The 19,825-nt window shown below is 52.7% G+C and overlaps 1 protein-coding gene across 1 annotated transcript in view; it reads right to left on the reverse strand.

Annotated features, from left to right (window-relative positions):
- Positions 1-19,825, reverse strand: part of RIN3 (Ras and Rab interactor 3) — an 80,099-nt gene that overhangs the window by 21,129 nt on the left and 39,145 nt on the right. The window contains exons 5-6 of the mRNA XM_044918050.1: positions 12,742-12,814; positions 5,744-5,835 (exon numbers count right to left, since the gene is read on the reverse strand). Coding sequence (XP_044773985.1) covers positions 5,744-5,835; positions 12,742-12,814 — 165 coding nt within the window. The remainder of the gene's footprint in view (positions 1-5,743; positions 5,836-12,741; positions 12,815-19,825) is intronic.

The raw sequence follows: 19,825 nt of genomic DNA on the forward strand, positions 1-19,825 counted from the left end.
TAACGTCAGGAACAAACACGCATTGGATTCTGACTGTGTGGGCAACTTGCTTTACGTGGGTCATCTCATCGACCCCTGACCACAGACCTTTGGTGTAAATCCTAGTATTATCCCCAGAGGACATGAAGATTAGAGACCCAGACAGATTAAACAACCTGCCCAAGGTCACAGGTTGGCGAGTGGAGGAACCGGAATTTGAACCCGGTTCTAAAACCTGTGTGCTCAGCCCCCAGGTTCTGTGTCTTCCTTCACAGGAACTTGCAACACTTCCCATCTGAGTTGCTTTCCCAGGGTCGGAGTGACAGCGTGGTGTGTGCCCCAGAACTGGGGATGTTGTAAGAACACCATAGGCTCTAGACGTTGAAAGAAAGAGAACATCACAAGATGGTCGACAGCAGCCACTGTGCACCTGCCCTGAGACAGGCACTCCCAGAGATGGGGGCCTTTTCCACCTTGCTGGCCAGGGGTGGCAACTTCAGTCACGGGGAGCGGGGTATAATCCAGGACGATGGGGCTGCTGGGACACTGACTGAAAGTGAGTGTGTGCATCCCCTCCCCCACTCCAGAGTGTGTGCCCCTCCAGGGAAGGAGAGTGGGGCCACCGTTCAGCCCTGTCCTGGGCAGAGCCCCTGTGTGGGGCAGCCTGGGGCAGCTGGCCAGTTGTTTCCATAGTAACAAGGATGACAAACTTTCACGTGAACTGTTCCCAATTCACAAAGCTCTGCATGCCTCACAGCCCCTGCTTGTGGACGTGCAGAGCCCGGCGTGGGAGGGGAGCCTCTGGGCTCTCTCACGTCCAGAGCAGACTGTTTTTCAGATTGTCTGGGCCCTGCACTTTGCTCTCTGGGGCAGCTACTGAGCTCTCCATGACTGATCCACTCTCCCAGGTGCTTCACACCAAGCACACAGATGTTCTGGGCCCAAGGGGTAAGCACCTGAAGCACCATGTGCCCTGTCTACACAGGACCAGTACCAAGTTGTCTCCTTGGAAGTATTCCCAGCAAGGAGAAGCCAGTCTGACTCAAAGGTGGACTGGCAGCAGCCCCATGTGTGAGCCGAGGCCCCTGATGCTCATCTCCAAGTTCTCTTAAGACCTTCTTTAGGGTAAAGATGAAGTCATGGGGCAGATGATGAGAGGAACTGCCCACCTACGCCTGGACATTCTCATTGCTCACTTAGACCCTGGCCTTAGCCTGCCCACACCCCCATCCAGTCTCCTCCTCGTGATGCTGCGCACAGAGCAGACCCTTGGTTGCTCTTTGTTCAGAGTCAAATCACTGCCAACCTTTTAGCCTGGCATTCGAGGCCTGTGGGATCTGGTCCTGCACATCTTTTCCAGCTTCACCTACTGAGTAGTTACCTACTCATTCCTTCCTGAACATGTAATGGGGCTGTCCCACCTTAAGGTCTTGGCTAATGCTGTTCCCTCTGCTTAGACTCCTTTTCCTACCCTCTCGACCTGGCAAACTCTTACTATCTCTCACAACCCAGGTCAAATGTTACCGTTTGGTGGAGCCTTCCTGACACATTCAGACCTCCCGTATACTCCTCTGAGTTCCCCCAGCTCTGGGGCACACCCTGACCCACGTGACTAGCCCTGGGACTGGAATTCTTGGGTTTTGTCTGACTCCCTCCCACCCCTTCCAGGCTGTGAGCTTCCATAAGGCACAACAATGCTTCATTCATCTAAGTATTTGCAGAACCTAAGGCATTCTGGCCCAGAGCAGGAGCTCAGCCCCTTGGCTCACACGAGTGCATGAGCTTCACCAAGAGTGGACAGTCAGGTGGAGTTCTGAGCAGGGGCACTTAGGCAAGGGTCATTTTGATGGTAACGTGGGTATGACCTGAACCAGGGGAGGATGGCTACAGGCAAGAAGAGACGAGAAAATGGGAGGAGGAGGGCAAAAAAGAGGGCCAAGGAGCTCCAGCCAGCCCCACAGCCTGCCTCAGGATAGCAAGGTGGGGCCATCATGTACAGAAAAGAAAAAGAACACATTTTCCACCACTTGCATGTGGCTTCTGGCAGGACCAGCACAAACAATGGGGTTCAGAGCAATGGGCCTGGGGCCTGGGTGACTAGGAACTGCTCCCCGGCCCCTAAGATAAGCCTGGTGGTTATGTTCTGGCAGGCACAGCCTCAAAGCCAAGGCCACTCTGAGGGGTGGGGGAAGCTGGGACCGAGGAGCTGCATCCTAGGATCTGGGGACCTGTCAGGGAACCACAGTGGCAGTGCGGGCCTTTATGCTAAAAAAAAAAAAAGGGAAGTAGATAACTTTCTCTGCAGCCTGCAGTATGCCAAGGCCAGGGGAGAAGCGGAACCCAGTCATGCAATGCTAGTGGTTGGCAAAGCGGGGGGCGCCAGGGCCCACGGGCATCACGCCAAGCCTCGGCTCAGCTGCCGGAGACACCCGGAGCAGCCGTGTCTTCCCTGCCTCTGCGCTGCCCCCAGACCGAGGCGGACGTGTCACTGGCCCGGCAGCGTCCTGCAACTCGGCCGGGGATGCCTCTTGCCGGGTGTCCGCTCCTACAATCCTCAGAGGGCCAGGGCCGGGCCAGGTACTGGGCTGTGGGCTCGGAGGGCCAAGGTGATGAAGGTTTCACGCTTGGGGAGCCCCGGGTTAGCGGAAGGGACAGAGAGGGGATGAGTAAATGCAGCCAAGTATTCCAGATGCCATGGAAACAGCTTGAAAGTCCAATGAGTTTAGTGAACACGTATTTTTGTGGCATCCCAAGGACGGGCAGTTGGACCCTTGAGTTGTCATTCACACTTGGGTTGTCGGTGGGTGTTTAATAACTAGGAAAATTCTCATTGTAGAATGTAAAGGAAAAAGCAAATTCCATGCAAACTGGCTACAGCTGCAGAACAGGTGCTTTCTCCAAACATGTTTTAAACATATTAAGCGTATATATACCTCCAATGCATCTGAGACCCTCTGCAAATCTAACCCTTATTTACCATCGCTTTCTCTACGTTCCTCTTGCACTTAGAATGTAATGTAATTTCGTGCTGGACTGCTCCCTGTGTTAGTTTTATGGCCCCAAGATGATACCTCTAGAGAGTGCCCCCTGGAACACTGGCTCCCCAGGGCCAAACCTGGACCTTCTGAGGTCTGCTCATGAGCCATGAGCAACCCCTCTGGGTTATCACATGGTGCTAACCCTGCAAAGAAATATCTCTGTTTCAGCAACATCATCCCTGCCCGAGCACCCAGGCTTTGCAATGATTTGGATATTTATTACATTCTGCTCGTTTTGTAAAAAGTGAGTAGAATGCCAGAAAAAGTAAATTGCAGACACTACTGATAGACACATAAGCTTCACAACTTATTCCAAGGGCAAGGTCAGCGGGTGGGGTGGGGCTGGCTTTAGAGCCGGGAGGGTGGGGGTGGAGGGGAGCGGGGCCGTTGCTACCCACAAAGCCTGGCTGACCTTTTGCCCTGTTTCTTGGAGATTCCCCAGTGTCCCTTCACGAAGTCCCCTTTTATCTATGCTAGTTCGAGTGGGTTTCAGTTCTTTGTCAGGAGAACGCCTCGTCTGGAACAATGAGAGATGCGCAGGGCACAATGCCTAGTGTGTCCGGGGGCCCTGGGCATATTTTCTTTGCCTTTGCATATTTCCTATCAGTGCTATAGGTGAAGGTCAGTCCAGGGACACCTGCCTGTAGTATAATCCCTCCCAGTTTTTTTTTTTCTTTTTGTTATGCAAGTGACTTAAGCTTTGATGGAAGAGGCATCCTTCATTATCTTGAATAAACATGTTGCTAGTCCCAAGACTAGATTAACAGCCAGGCTGCCTTCCTCCACCAAAGCTCCTCTGCTTTAGAGATCTTGGTTGGTTTAGATTAACTGACCATTTGGGCCACTTGTTGTTGTTGTTCTTTTCCTCTCTTCCGGCATATTAAATTCCCCTCCCTTGTTTTCAGTTCAGTTCAACTGAGTGTGAGCCTGCGAAACCCTAGGTCCCCACCGTCAGCCCCAATAAAAGCAGAACCCCAGGCCCGCACGATGAGGGAGCAGAAAGCAGCTGAGGACAAAACACAAGCTGACACCCTGCAACCCCCTCCCCACCCCTGCACTCCCAGGTGGGATTCGTGAGACATTCCTCAGGCCCTCCCAGCTGCCCTAAAACTAAGGGAAGGGAGAAACAAATGGTTCACGGGTCGAGATCACAGTCCTGCAGGACAGGGGTCTCCCTCAGTTTACCAATGCCTTACTGATTTACAAGGAAAATGCATTCCTATCAGTAGCCTAACTTCCAGAGACCCATAGACTCAATTTCCTGGAGCCTTAACCTCCCCCTCCCTTCCATGAGTGATGTGGGAAACTGAGGCAGAAGGGAAAGGAAACAAAATTAATTTCTTTATGACCTGCAGCCCACTGCCTGAGATAGGCAGAACGTGACATGCCTCCTGGAAACTCCCAACTGTTTAATGTTAGTTCCTTACTAGAAGGAAAAACCACGTTAGCTTGACAATAGCCGGGCCCCCAGGATCCTGAGAGTCTACTTTAGCATATGATGTGTCCTGACCTCCCCCAACTCTCAAGTATATGATTGATTAGTCACTCCTCATATCCCCAGTGCGGCAGCCCCTTCTGCCCAAGGATCCTGTCCCCGTGCTTTAATAAAACCACTTTTTTGCACCAAAGGCGTCTCAAGAATTCTGTCTTGGCCGACGGCTCTGGATCTCACCCACATTCCAGAACTATACTTGCGCTTTCTCCCCACGACCTTACCGTGAGCCCCAGGGGTGCTGTGTAGTTTCCAGGTCGTGTGAGCAATAAAACTTTATTTTTTCAAAGTCTCCTGATGCTTGTTGCAAACATAGGGCATCTTGTAAACATCATAAGAACCACGACGGCCAGTCCAACCACAACATCGGGCATTGATGGGCTGAGACCAGCACACAACACTGCCTGAACCCCATGGCAGGGCCAAGGGCTGAGGCAAACAGACCCCTCCCGTCAGAAGTAAACCTCCCCAGACCCCTCCCCAGACCGAGCCCATGCATCTCATGTTCCCGGCTGACTTGGCTTCAAACTGGCCCCTGACCTCTGCAAAACAACAGAGAAGGTTGTGAGGTGTAGCCTAGGGGCAGCGGGGAGGCCCTGCTTGGTGTCAGAAAGCCCTCGGCGCAGATCTGGCCCACCCTGGACACGCTTCTCAGCTGTGCTCAGACGTGATTTTGTATATTGAAAATGGGGACACGAGGATGACACAAACACAATGCCAAGCAAGTACGAAGCACCAAAAGTATCATTACGCCACTTTAGACCTCAGGGGAGAGGTCACTGGGGCTGCGTGAGTTACTAACCCGTCCCTCATCCCATATCCAGTTCACAGTCATGTTCCTGTTGCTTTTCCTTCTGACGAGGGTGGGACTGGAGCCAGGGCTGGGGTCGTGCTGGTGCCCGGCTCTGGTCAGGGGACAAAGACCTGGGGGTTCTGCTCAGCCTTTCCCAGAGCCTCGGCCCTGCATTAGGTCAGCCTGTGCTGGCCCTGACCGGCCCCCGGTTCCTCCAGACCCCTCGAGGCTGTGCGTCAGACCTTCTGGGTGGCTGTAAAACGTGCCCCTTTGAAAACTGGGAGCATCTCCGGGCTACAGGGGCTCGGCAGCCTGGGGAGGGAGACGGTGGTCCCGCAGGAGCTGGGACTCAACTCGAGGGGCTGCCCCTGCTGGTCAGCAGTCCTGAGGCCCCACGTCCTAAAGCCCTGCCCCCTCCCCTGAATCTCGGAGGGGACTTACCCAGGCCCAGGTTGGAGATGGTCTCGAGGTCTGTGAAGCTGCTGGCCTCAAGGATGGCCTGGGGCAGCCTTAGCGTGAAGGGCAGCAAATCTCTGTGGAGACAGCAAAGGCCGGAGGTCATGTCGGGGAGAGGGACCCGTGTGTCCATTCCCTGGCCCCCTGCAATCCTGCTGGCTGCTGGGGTCTCCAGGCAGACTGGAAACTTCTCTGGGGCTGAGGAGCTGAGCCCTGTGGCTGAGGGAGCAACCAGTCAGATCTAGTTCTGGGCCAGCACTGAGGGACCCACAGAAATGGGAGACTCTTCTCCCTGGTCCCTGGTTTTCCTGGCCCTCGGGAAGCCTAGGTAGCTACCCTAGGTAGCTTCCTCTAAAGGTGCCATTCTGGGTAGAGGGCCCTTCCTGCCTGCTCCACATTGCTGCTCCACACTGAGCCGGGCAGGGAGTGCACTGTCAGACTTCCCAGACAAGCACACAGTCAGACTTCCCCAGGGAAGGCTACCAGTCGGCCCTTCCGGGCTGGTCAGGCCCAGACCCAGACTGCGCCCTCAGCACTCATCCCACCTCAGGCCACCACTACCTCAATCTCTAACTTTGCAGGATGGTATGATTTAGTCCCGTGTTGCCTCAGTTTACCTGGTTGGCTGTCTGGCCTGCCGGCTGGGTTTCCAGTGGCTCCTGGGTCTCTGTGTATGTTGCCATGGGTAGTAGGGTCACTCAGCTCCTCTGGTGCCCACCCCTAGCCACCAGGACCATCCCCCGCACCCCCTCCGCCACCTGCTCCGTGCGCTGGTCAAGACGCCGCTGCGGGGATGGCTGGGGACTGGTTCCGGGCCGGGACTGTTGTATCCAGCGCCTTCCCGGGCCTGGCCCCTGCTCTGCCTCTCCCACCAGCTCCTCCCTTCTGCCCCCCACAGACCCTTCCCTTGCCCTCAGGGCCTCCTGGCTGCCTCCCCAGACAGCATGCTTATTTTCCTATAGTGCGTGTGCCTTGCTCATTCCCACCTCGGACGGAGCTCATCCCCTCTGACGACATCTACTTAGATTCTACAGAGCCTTTGAGGCTGCACCAGGGACCTCCTCCTTCTCCATGACCCAGTTATGTTCAAGGATTTCATCTGTCCCTGCTCCCTGCCGCATCATCCAATTCACCACTTCACCCAGGGGCCGCCTCTTCCGATCCAAGGGAAAGTACCCACAGGAGGGGGTGTTTGCTGGGCAACCAGTATGTGCCCAGGTACTGGGCTGGGTGTTTGCAGGCCTTATGTCACATTTTTAAAGCTTTATTTATTTTAGGGGGGGAGGGGCAGAGGGAGAAGCAGACTGCTGAGCAGGGAGCCCCAACTCGGGCCACCTTGGGGCTCGATCCCAGGACCCTGAGATCATAATCTGAACTGAAATCCAGAGTCGGACACTCAACCGACTGCGCCACCCAAGCACCCTGATATACAGTAATCAGCTATTACTATATCGCAACAACCCTATCGGTAGGCATCAATACCTTTGTATCACTTAATTAATTCCGGATCAGAATCCCATGGGGGAGCTGCTAAAAATGCAGATCCCCAGAACTATGCATGTAGGTTCCCAGGGTTGGGTCTGGGGGTGGGCCAGGAATCCATATTTTTCACCAGCTCTCAGGGGGATCCTGATGGACACAGCCTGGGATGGGAATCACAGGCCCGAAAGCAAGGGCTATCGATAACAATAAAAATTAAGCATCTTTCCAGGTGTGTGTGTGAGTGTGTGTATTCTCATATTTATATTCTCATATACATACATACATATATATTCTCATGAATATGAGAATATATATAATATATTCTCATTCTTATATTTTTCTTATGTAATGGACAATTAAGTCCATTAAAAAACATTCACAAAAACAGAAATTTGTAAAATGGAATATTGCTCCAATGGAATAAGAATGAATGTTCTAACATTTGCCCCCCCCACATGCTGGTGAGTCGGCTTGTGTACCTCCCGGGGTGGGAGATGCCCCTCCCTAGAGGCCTCTGTTCTAGCCAGTGTTTTTCGAACTTTTTTGACCATGACTGCCAGTAAGAAACACATTTGGCATCGTGAGGCAGTGTGCACATACACACTCTCTCACACACACTCATACACATAACTAAAGCAAGAGTTTAGCAAAACAAGACTTATTCCACAAAACAAGACTTATTCCAAGTTACATGAGACACATTCTGATATTTACCAGTTTAATAAAAATTTTCATTTAAAAGGAAAGCAGTCATGGGGCGCCTGCATGGCTCAGTCGGTTAAGCATCCCACTCTTGGTTTCGGCTCAGGTCCTGATCTCATGGGTCGTGAGATCGAGCCCCGTGTTGGGCTCCGTGCTCAGTGTGGAGTCTGCTTAGGTATTCTCTCCCTCTGCCCCTTCCCCCCTGTGTAAGCTTGCTCTCGCTCCCACCCCCCTCAAATAAATAAATAAAATCTTTTTTTTTTTTTTAAAGATTTTTATTTATTTATTTGAGAGAGAGCACAGAGAGAGGGCCAGAGGGAGAAGCAGACTCCCTGCCGAGCAGGGAGCCCGATGCGGGACTCGATCCAGGGACTCCAGGATCATGACCTGAGCCGAAGGCAGTCGCTTAACCAACTGAGCCACCCAGGCGCCCTAAATAAAATCTTAAAAAAAAAAAAGGAGCGCCATCATGATCCACTAGACTGACGTTATGACCCCCTCCAGGCTGTTTTCTAACACTAACCGTCAATTCTCCGATTCTCCGCACACCAACAGGGTGTCCCAAAAGTTCATTCAGTTCTGGCGCTACCTACCTAGAGTGAGTGCAGACCCCACAGGCTCGGGACTCCGTCCCCCCTTCAGATGCCTGCTGCAAGTCCCAGCCCACCCCTACTTCCCCCACGGACCCCTCCTCACATTTAACTGTTTGCCAGAATGGTGCACAAAACTCAGGGAAACACTTTCCTTACATCTACCGGTTTGTTATAAAGGACACGCCTCAGGAGTCAGCGTGAAGAGGCGCGTAGGCAAGGTAGTTTGCATGCCTCTCTGGGTGCGCCATGCCCCCTCCTTCACCCCGCACCTCAATGTGTTCACCCAGCGGGAGGTCGGTGGGTGGGGCTGAAAGTTCCAGCCCTCTAAACACCGGGTCTCCCTGTGACCAGCCCCTCCCAAGGGTGCCTAGGAGCCCTGCCTGTGTCCATTCTGGCACTAACTCAGGTAGCTCATTATGACTAACAACCCCCCCAACACTCAGGAAATCCCAAGGGGGTTTTAGGAGCTTTGTGTCAGGAATGGGGACAAAGACCAAACCAAATATACTTTTGTGTTATACTCCACTCCCTAATTGGCTTTTACCCAGGATTGAAAAACACCACATACCAATGATACTCTCTAGTTAATGCTCGTTCTCTCTTCCCCTGAGGGCTCAGCGACCCCACCCGGAGGCTAATGGCCCCCAGTTCACAAGGCTACTAATTCCTGACCCCTGGGTGTGCTGAGGATTTGTCCTCACAATCTTTCTAAGGGGCTTAGTAGAGCGTCTGGTGCGTGCTAAGTGTTCAAGAAATGATCAAGTGCGTTCATGCCTCTGTTGCTGAGGAAAGCAGCCCCAGCATCTCCCTGGCTCCTCTGTTCCCCCACTCCTCTCTGCAGTGGCTGTCCCCACCCCTCTCAGTTCCTCCAGCCACTGCTGAGGCAGAGGCCTCCTCATAGTGCCGGCATGGCTGCTGTGGCCCCGGGCTTGTCTCCCCTCTCCCCTTGTCTTGCTTGATTCCACCCCCTGCTGCAACCATGCAGCTCTGCTACAGTGCACACGGACAGGGAGCAGCAGTGCGGCTAATGGTAGCTGAGGAACGATGTCCCCACAGCTCCTGGGCATGGCACTCAAGGCCTCCTCTCTCATCCCTGCCCACGTGTCTGGTTCTCCCCGTGCTGCCATGCCCGAGCTTCCCGCCACTAAGTGCTCTTTCCTCTACCTAGAGTTCTCTTCCTGCCCTTCCGTGCCTGGCTTCCGATGGCACCTCTTCCACAAGAAGGCCCAGAGCCTCCCATACATGGAAGGGGAGAGCTGCATGGGAACAGCACGTGCATCCTCTTAGCCCCAGGCCTGTACAGGGGGCTGGGAAGAAGCAGCCGGGGCTCTGGAGTCCAGACAAGCTTGGGTTCAAATCGACTGAGAACTTAGCTGTGCGACCCGAGCTGGAGACACTCCCAGCCTCGGTTTCCTTGTCTGTAAGAACACACGTGATGGCTATTGGAGTGCTTACTTCACGCCAGGCCCTCCGGCAAGCCCCTTGCAAGGATCTTCGTGTCCAACCCCTAGCACAACCTGGGGGCAGGGGCATCAGCCCCTGAAGTGGGTCTCCAGATGAGAACACCTGCCCCACAAGGCCGTGGTAGGGGCTAGAAAGGACTCGGTGGGCAGAGCGCAGACCAAGCCAGACTCAGCACAGACGTCGGGTCAGGGGGAGCTGATTTTTGCAGTCACCGCTGCTGCCCTATCCGGACCGTGGATGCCTCTTACCGGCTCTGCCCACCCACGGCCCGGCCTCAGCGGGGCTTGCTCCTGAGGGCCTCAGTGGCTTGTTCTGGCATGCTGGAGCCTCACTGCCTGTCCCACTGGCCCTAGGGAGAGCCTCAAATGCCTCTGCCGTGGGAGCTGGCTGGCTGGCCGGCTTGGGGGTACAAGAGCCCAGCCTCGTTGGCTTTAATGACCCCGAGGTCTCTCTTATGCTCCTGAAAGCCCCCAGGGACCCTGCTGAGGCTGGGATGCCTCCTGCAATCACACCCTTTCTGGGCTTCTCTCCCTGCCCCATCCTGCTCCCCCTTCCTCCCCGCTGCTCTCTCTTTGGGGGCAAGTCCTCTCAACTCTTGCCCCTAAGAGAGTCCCGGCTAAGGGGCTATTACTGTGCACCACCCCCGAGCTGCTGAATCAGAGTCTCAGGGGTGGGGGGGCACGGGCAGGAGTCTGTATTTTTAACCAGCTCCCTGGGCGACTATGGGACCCTGTCCGGTCTGGGAAGCCCCTCTAGTCCTCACACCGGACTACCATCCAGCCTGGAGCATTAGGGTGAGCACCCTGAAGCAGGACCTGTATCTTCCTGAGCCGGGGGTGGGGGGTAGGGGGGGGGGGGGGGGAGGCATGCCTCCAATGAGTGCTCTGGAGCTGTGTTGTTCCTTCTTGGCTACCATCCCTTTGACAAGTGAGGTAACCACAGGCAGGAGAGGCCAGCTGACAGCCAGGTAACCGTCTCCAGCTCCTAGCCTAGGGTTCTTCCTCCCACGGCACCTCACCCCTGACAGATGGCCTTGGCACTGACACCAAATATAGCATGTTGACACCCAAACATATGGGCTCTGTGCCCTGTGATCTCCTCATGGGTTCCCTGAGCAGTCGAGGGCGGGCAAACAGGTACCTGCTTCTCTGGAACGTAGAGAAACAGCCTCCAGAGGTGGAAAGATTGGGAGGTGACGGTGTGAGCTTGGTGAGTTTGGCTCCAGATCTCCCTGGACAGACAGTCACTACCCCCCATGGAAACGGAACTAGGACACCTTCTGGCTGGTGGGCAGCGTGCTGCTTCTTTATCCTCTCTTTCCCCAGCACCTGTCTAACGGGTATTATTCCCATTTCACAGAAGAGGAAGTTGAGCCTCAGAGAGATTAGGTAGCGAGCTCAAGTTGTGGGCTCTGCAATTATGTCATCATTCAATTTTTTTTTTTAAGATTTATTTATTTGACAGAGAGAGACACAGCGAGAGAGGGAGCACAAGCAGGGGGAGTGGGAGAGGGAGAAGCAGGCTTCCCGCGGAGCATGGAGCCCAATGCGGGGCTCAATCCCAGGACCCTGGGACCATGACCTGAGCTGAAGGCAGACGCTTAACGACTGAGCCACCCGGGCGCCCCTGTCATCATTCATTTATTCATTTAAAGCACCTGGCGTGTGCCAAGCGCTACGCTGGGCACCCCTCCTGAGATAGGAACCTCTAAGAACAGGAACGGGCCTGTCTGCCTGAGAGCTTCGCATGTCGCAGGACACCACAGCCCTGGGGGCCTCGGCTGCTTTGCCTCGCAGGCCCGGAGGAACATACTAGGTCATCCAATTATCGTGGGAGGCACACAGTGGGGTGGTCGTAGCAAAGTTCACGGACCTGGGAGCTTTACGTACTTTGAATCTCTACCCCGCCATTGGCCAGCTGCACAACCTGAGCAAGTTCCTTCTCTTAGTCTCAGCTTCCTCATCTGTGAAATTGGAACTTTTGCAAGATTTATGAAGGTAATGGATAGCACAGCGCTGGGTACCTGCGAGCCCTCGACAGGTGTCAGCGGCTAGCAGCTGCTGTTCCCAGCATCACCCTTCCAGCCCGTCCAAGCCCAGGAGGGTCCCGCTAGGTGGGAGGGCTGTTCTGGGATGAGCACGGTTTTCACTGAGCGGCAGGAAGGATGGGTCTCTCTGGAGCATGAAGACGTGGGCCTGGAGCCCTGAACCCCGAGACACCCCGTCCAGCCCTCGTCAAGGCCCTGCAGTTTAAGCCATTATGGCACCAGGGTGTATTTTTACGTTCCTGTTGACCTGAAACCATTCTGAGTAAACAGAGTGGCTCTGAGGGTGGCGACCAGTCACCCACCCCACCCAGCAGCGACTTAAGAATCACAGGCTCTGTCCCGCTGAGGGGTATCAGCCCTTCCTGTTGTCCCCACAGGAAGTGCCATCTGCCTGCAACAGGGCAGGTCAGGTCGGCTCGGTCCCCGGCTGTCCTGGAAGCTGGGGTGAGGGGCAGTGAGAGGGGGGGGGGGGGGCAGGTGGTGATGAGGGAGGGGCCCTGCATGGCCAGACCAAGATAGCCTCAGAGCGCACACCTCCCCTCATGGTTACCAGGGCAAAGCCAGGGACCGTCCCCTCTCTCTGCATCCTCTGGGCTGCACCTTTCCCTCTGGGGGTCCCTGCCCTCGCCCCCATCCAAGGGTGCAGGAATGTCTGTTGCACCCCGATGCCCTTCCATGGGGCCAGGTGTACTCACCTACTGACACAGTAGAATGCGATCAGTCTGAAGATGTCCTCAAACACAAGAACTGAGCCTTCCAGGTACAATACTGGGGAGAGATGACAAAAGCCTTGGATGAGTGTCCCTGCCAGATAGAAGGAGGCTCTCTGCGGGTGGGGGCCGTGCCTGCCATCTTCATGGTGGGTCTTGGCATCCCAAAGCCCCCTACACATGGGCTGCCAATCAGACTGAAGGGAAGTGGGAACTGAACTTCTATGGTGTTAATCCACTGAGATCCCGGGGGATTATTATAGCAGCTGGTGTTATCTTTAATATACAGTCATCATTTGGGGCAAAATGACACAGAAGACTCCAGATTGTAAAAGCAGAATTAAACATTTAATGGATCGGGGTCATCTTGGCCTGACAAGGAGCTGTGAGGGACCAGCAGGAGGCAAGTTGCCCAGATCTGTCTTGGCCTCCAGGAGATGCGGGGATGCCGGCCCAGGGCCACTGGCTCTTCACCCAAGAACCCTTGGGCCTATTAGAACCTTGCTTGATTTGGCTGCATGGGTAACCCAAGAGTGAGGGTGACCCCGATATTTTCCAGCTCTGACAACAAAGAGGGATCAACGCATTTGCCCAAGATCTCATCCCATGGTGGATATGGCTCCTTGGAGGGGTAGGGTGCTGGACTGTGCCTGAAAGGGGGACATGGTACCACACCACACCCTGCTCTGGACCCTCAGGGCAAGGGGCCCAGAGAAGCTAAGCGGTTTGGTTGAGGTCCGCTGCCCATCTTGGTTGCCACCCACCCTCATGACTCCTGTCATTCCAGAGTTCCATATGCCCAATAGGTGAGGCTCCCTGTGCTGGGGACGCGCACAGTGAACTCTCTTAGGCATCAGAGCCACTGAGAAACTGAGGGTGTCACACTTCAGTTCCAATTTCCTAAGGTTCTTCTCGCATCCGTGTGGCGGAAGGGAAGGCAGGACCTGGGTCCCAGGCGTGGCTCCAACCATGAGCTCAGTTCCTCCACCTGCAGAAGGAAGGAGCCTTTCCCACCCTAAACACGCCTGTATCTAGTTGACAGCAGGCTGTTCTGTTTTCAGAGCCCAGGACAGTATTTCACTGCATCGGTGATCTGCGAGATGGGCATACACGAACCAACATGTTTTGTTCCAATCGCTTTATTTTTATATTTGCCTTCTTTCAACATACTACACTGTGCTCAACAGTTAACATGATTTTTAAAAAGAAGTTCACATTCATCATCTATTTATGGCAAAGATATAATGGTTTCCCATTAGGGTAGATATAAACACTTTAAAAGGGAGTTTAGTCGATTACAGGACCAGTGGTACTTGGAAAAGTCAGAAACGTCAGTTCAAGGAATTAGCACCCTCTGCGAATGAATAGCGGTGAGGCGGCCCACAGCGCCACCTAGTGCTGGCATTTGGTGCCTCACTGACTCTTTCAAGAAGTGACCGGGCCAAGGGAGCCTGGGGCCAAAAAGACATCCTGTAGCCTCAAGAGGTAGAGAGAGCTCCATCTATAAAGTGGGATCCCTCAAGGCAGGGTTAGTGGTGATGCATGCAGGAAGCCAAGCCTAGCACACTGGGAGGGCGTGCTCAATAGTTAGCAGCTTTCGGGGCACCTGGGTGGCTCAGTCGTTAAGCGTCTGCCTTCGGCTCAGGTCATGATCCCAGTGTCCTGGGATCGAGCCCCACATCAGGCTCCCTAAGCAGGGAGCCTGCTTCTCCCTCTCCAGCTCCCCCTCTGCTTGTGTTCCCTCTCTCAGTCTGTCTCTGTCAAATAAATAAATAAATAATCTTTAAGGAAAAAAAAAGCTGCTTTCGCTTGCCATGGGGACTTTTCTGACCTTTGCAGAGCACACCTGAAACCTTTAAGATAAAGTCAGCCACTCCCCCTTCTGTGCCCCAGGCACTTTATGTAAAGCCATACCTCCATTAAACTCAGTTTACCAACTGTCCCCTTGCTGGTCTGCAAATGGGGTGCAGGCACCAGAGCTCATTCCTTTTTGTGGCCTAGGGCCCAGGGTCTAGACATAGTGGCCCAGTCACCTTTTTACTGTTAAACTTGTGGATCTGTAAAGTCATGAGCAATGATGAAAGCTCTTGTTTGTTTCTTTAGAACTTGACCTCTTCTGCCCCAGCCCCGGGCGCCTGCCACATCCCTCCACGCTATACATTCACTGATGATGTGACCTCATTTGGAAACAGGGTCTTTGCAGAGGTCATCGAGTGAACGTGCAGTCAGACTGGATTGGGGTGAACCCTACATCCCATGAATGGTGTCCTTATAAAAACACATAAAGACGTGGGACACAAACACACAGAGAGGAGAAGCGACGGAAAGACTCAGGCAGAGACTGGAGTGAGGTTGTCCCCGGCAGCTGGGAGAGAGGCGTGGAACGGATTCTCCCTGATCTGCAGAAAGAACCAACCCCGCCCACACCTCGATTTCAGATTTCTGGCCTCCACAAGGGCCAGAGAATCGATGTGTGTTGTTTTTGGCCCCCCAGCCTTTTGGCCCTTTGTCACAGCGGCCCTAGGAAACTCACGTGCCCGCTCATAAGCAATACTCATCCACCGGAGCTGCTAGAAGGTGCACAGCACGCTCAGCCAGCGAGGATACAGGATTACCAAACCCTAACTTTAAACAAGTAAGCCACGGGGCGCCTGGGTGGCTCAGTTGGTTAAGCGTCTGCCTTCGGCTCAGGTCATGATCCCAGGAGCGTGGGATCGAGCCCCCGCATCAGGCTCCCTGCTCAGCAGGGAGTCTGCTTCTCCCTCTGCCTGCCACTCCCCCTGCTTGTGTTCCCTCTCTCTCTGACAAATAAATTCTTAAAAAAACCAAAAAAACAAGTAAGCCAGTCATGGCGTGAGGTAGGCATGTAGCTTTGGCTTGGCATTATTATGGCTCCTCAATAGAAAATTTGTCCCTTGGAGGGGGGGCATTTTCCTCACTTTGTCCCTGTCAACGCAGTCCACATTCTACCCTCCAGGTGTTTGCTCGTGCTCTTTCCCCATGGACGAGGACCCCCTCTTTGCCCTTCACTGCCTTTAGGATCCACCTTCTGCCCCAGAGCCTTTCCCGAGTATTCCGACCTCTCCCCTGGGAAAGCTGCACACAGGAGGTGCTCAAGAGAGCACACATTTTGCCAGCAGGGAAACGCCGTCTGGGTGCTCACCTTGTGATCTGAGGCTGTGAGACTGTGGGCCCACTGGGAGCAGGAACAGGTCTCACTTTCCCTGTCACCAGCACCGCACCCAACCCTGTGCCAGGCACACATGAGGACCCCAAAAAGGACAGCTGACCCGGCCCTCTGGGGCCGGGATCAAGAGTGGACCACATTTACGGAGACAAAAGTAGGTTAGTGGTGCTTAGCACTGGGGCTTTGGGGGAGATAGGGAGATGATATTAAAGGTATGGGTTTCTGCTTTTTTATTGTGTTAAACTATAAAAAACATATAATTTAGCTTTTTAACCATCTTAAGGGTACAATTCAGTAGCATTAAGTACATTCACATTGTGCAGGATGGGGCTTCTTTTTTGAGGTGATGAAATGTTCTCGGACCTACTATGGTGAGGGATGGGCCACTGTGAACGCACCAAAAGCCACTGGTGGGTTTTTGCATCCTAAGTGGGTGAATTGTAGGATATTGAATATATTATATAAATACCTCTCAATAAAGCCATTATTTAAAAAAAAGAGAAACCCATACACCAAGAGTGGACTGAATTTCCCTGCCTATAGTATGTTTATCTGGGATTTTTATAATGAGCATATATGACTTCAGAAAGCAGAGAAACTCTAACGTGTCTCTACATTTTTCGCTAATCTTCCAAAAGTCTCTGTAAATTTTTCTCTAAAGCTGATGGGTTGCCAGTGTCCTCTCAGCTGAGACCGCTTTAGAGACCGGGCACAGCCGACAAACCCCTGTGCCACCCACTGCCGAGGGGACCACGCTGCCCCTTCCCCTGCGAAGCCAGCTTCAGAAAGAGCCTCAGGAATGCCTGGCGGGTGCTGTGCCCTTGGCAGCAGCTGGTGGCCGGGAGCCCAGCCAGGGGGCCCCTCTCAACAAAGATGCTGGTTCCAGCCGGTCACCTTGGACAAGCGCCAGCAGCGAGCCCTCCACTGTGTACGGTCTCCGGGGTCCTCAGCCGCAGCCTCGGTGGGCACATGCCAGACCCATCTAATGTGTTTCTCCCTCAAAGGGTAAGACAGGAGAAGGGGTCCCCGTCAGTCACACCTGGCACATCTGGAGGTGACAACAGGTGACAACGACCGGACACCACTTCTGCCTAGAGAAAAGGAAATATTTTACCTAACCATTCACCATCAAGATGGGACAGGATAGAGATGCGGGGTCCATGCACGCCAGCCCGGCCTCTAGCATTTACAACCTCAACATCAAAGTGAAATAGTCACCAAGACCAGAAAACTAGCAGAAGATTTTTTTTTTTTTGAAGAAATTCCATTCATTTGAGATTGGCTTTTTCCTAGCATAATTTCCTCCAGGGTCCTCCAAATTGCTGAGTGAATCAATAGCCTGATCCTTTTTACGGCTGAGTACTATTCTTTGGGTCGGGCGGACCAGTTTGCTTGGCCATTCACCCACTAAAGGGCTTCTTGGCAGTTTCCAGTTTTTAGTTACTTTTTTAAAAAGATTTTATTTATTTAGGGGCGCCTGGGTGGCTCAGTCATTAAGCGTCTGCCTTCGGCTCAGGTCATGATCCCAGGGTCCTGGGATCGAGCCCTGCATCGGGCTCCCTGCTCGGCAGAGAGCCTGCTTCTCCCTCTCCCACTCCCCCTGCTTGTGTTCCCTCTCTCGCTGTCTCTCTCTGTCAAATAAATAAATAAAATCTTTTAAAAAAAAAGGAAAAAAAGACTTTATTTATTTGACAGAGAGAGAGAGTGCATGAGCATGAGTTGGGGGGAGGGGCAAAAGGAGAGGGAGAAGCAGACTCCCTGCTGAGCACGGAGCCCCGACTCAATTCCAGGACCCCCAGATCATGACCTGAGCCGAAGACAAATGCATAGAGCCACCCTGGCGCTCCTCCGGTTTTTAGTTATTATGCACAAAACTGCTGTGGACGTGTGCGTACAAGTTTCTATGTGAAAGTGCATTTTCCTTTCCCTAGGGTTCCCAAGAGAACAATTGCTGGGAATATGGTTAAGTCCATCATCACGTTTCAAAGGAACTGCCAAACTATTTTCCTGAGTGTACCATTTTACATTCCCGCCAGCAATGTGGGAGTGACCCAGTTTCTCCCCATGCTTGCCAGCTTGGTGTTTTCACCGTTTTTTATTTTAGCCGTTCCGAATGGTGTAGAATGAGATCTCACTGCCGTTTCACTTTGAATTTCAAAAGGACACGAAACATCCTTTTGTGTGATTATTTGCTATCTGTATATCCTCTTTGGTGAAATGTCTATTCACGTCTTTGGCCCATTTTCTTTTTTTTTCTTTCTTTCTTTTTTTTTTTTTTTTAAGATTTTATTTTTTTATTTGACAGAGAGAGACACAGCGAGAGAGGGAACACAAGGAGGGGGAGTGGGAGAGGGAGAAACAGGCTTCCCGTGGAGCAGGGAGCCCGATGCGGGGCTCGATCCCAGGACCCTGGGATCATGACCTGAGCCGAAGGCAGACGCTTAATGACTGAGCCACCCAGGCACCCCTTTGGCCCATTTTCTAATTGGACAGGTTTTTTTTAAACGTTGAGGGTTTTTTTTTTTAACTGCTTTATTAAGAGATCATTCACATACCATACAATTTGCCAATTGGAAGCGCACAATTCAACAGTCTTAGGGCATTTAAAGAGTTGTGCAACCATCACCACAATCAATTTTAGAACATTTTCATTATCCCAGAAAAGAGACCCTAGACCCACCAGTGGTCACTCTCCACTCCTCCCTTCCCCGTGGCTCCTGGCAACCACTAATCTAGGTATCTGTCTTTATGGATTTGCCTCTTCTAGACATTTCATGTAAGTGGAATTATACAGTGTGTGGTCCCTTGCGTCTGGCTTTTTTCACCTAGCACAACGTTTTCAAGGCTTGTCCATGTGGTAGGATGGGTCAATGCTTCATTCCTCTTTATGGCTGGATAATCTATTGTTTGGATGGACCACATTTTGTTTATCCATTCATCACGGATGGGTGTTTGGGCTGTCTCCACTTTGTGGCTACCACAAGTAATGCTGCCATGAACATGTATGTACAAGTTTTTTTGCAGACATACATTTTCATTTCTACTGAGTCCAGACTTAGAAGTGGAGTTCAGGGTCATGCAGTAACTACGTACGTTTAAGAAACTGCCAACTATTTTTCCAAGTGACTGCACCGTTTTACATTCCACTAGCAACATACGAGACTTCCAATTTCTCCATCCCTTTGCCAGTCCCTTTTGATTACAGCCATCCTAGTGAGGATGAAGTGGTATCTCATTGTGGTTTTGATTTGCATTTCCCTGATGGTTGGTGATGCTAGTCTCTCTCCTTGTGCTTACTAGCCTTTTGTGGAGCTTCTTTGGAGAAGCACCTCTTTACGTTCTTGGCCCATTTTTAAATCAGGTTGTTTGCTCTTTTGTTTTGAAGGGCTCGATCAGAGTCCCTCTTTAGCTAGGACATTTTCATTACGTATTCATTTATTGACAAATATTTATTGTGCTCATCATCTTGATGAAAAGGGTAGACGGATATAGAAATTGAGAGGAAGACTCCCAGGTAGAAGGATGACAGGGAATTTGCCAATGGTCTGGCCACAGGACCTATCTAGGACATCCTGCTGAAGGATAGAGATTCAAACAACCAGCTCATTCTCTTTTGATGATTGAAAGTTTGGTTGGGTGGGGATGGGAGAGGTGTAGTTGATTTTACCTAAGAGAAAACCTTGCATGTGGCAAGGCCTCAATATGCGTGTTTATGGAATGAGCATTGGATGGATGAGAACTTCCCCAGGAGGAAAGTGTCCCCAGAGGAAGGCAGGAAGGACCCTGACTTGGCAGGAGAGGCAGAGTCACAGACCTCTCCCAGGGCTCACCCTTGGAGAGAAAAGGCCATCACTTCCGGCCGGGGGGGAAGCCAGGAAGTGG

The sequence above is a fragment of the Neomonachus schauinslandi genome, chromosome 9, assembly GCF_002201575.2.
Source record: "Neomonachus schauinslandi chromosome 9, ASM220157v2, whole genome shotgun sequence".
In the NCBI taxonomy this organism is placed as follows: domain Eukaryota; kingdom Metazoa; phylum Chordata; class Mammalia; order Carnivora; family Phocidae; genus Neomonachus; species Neomonachus schauinslandi.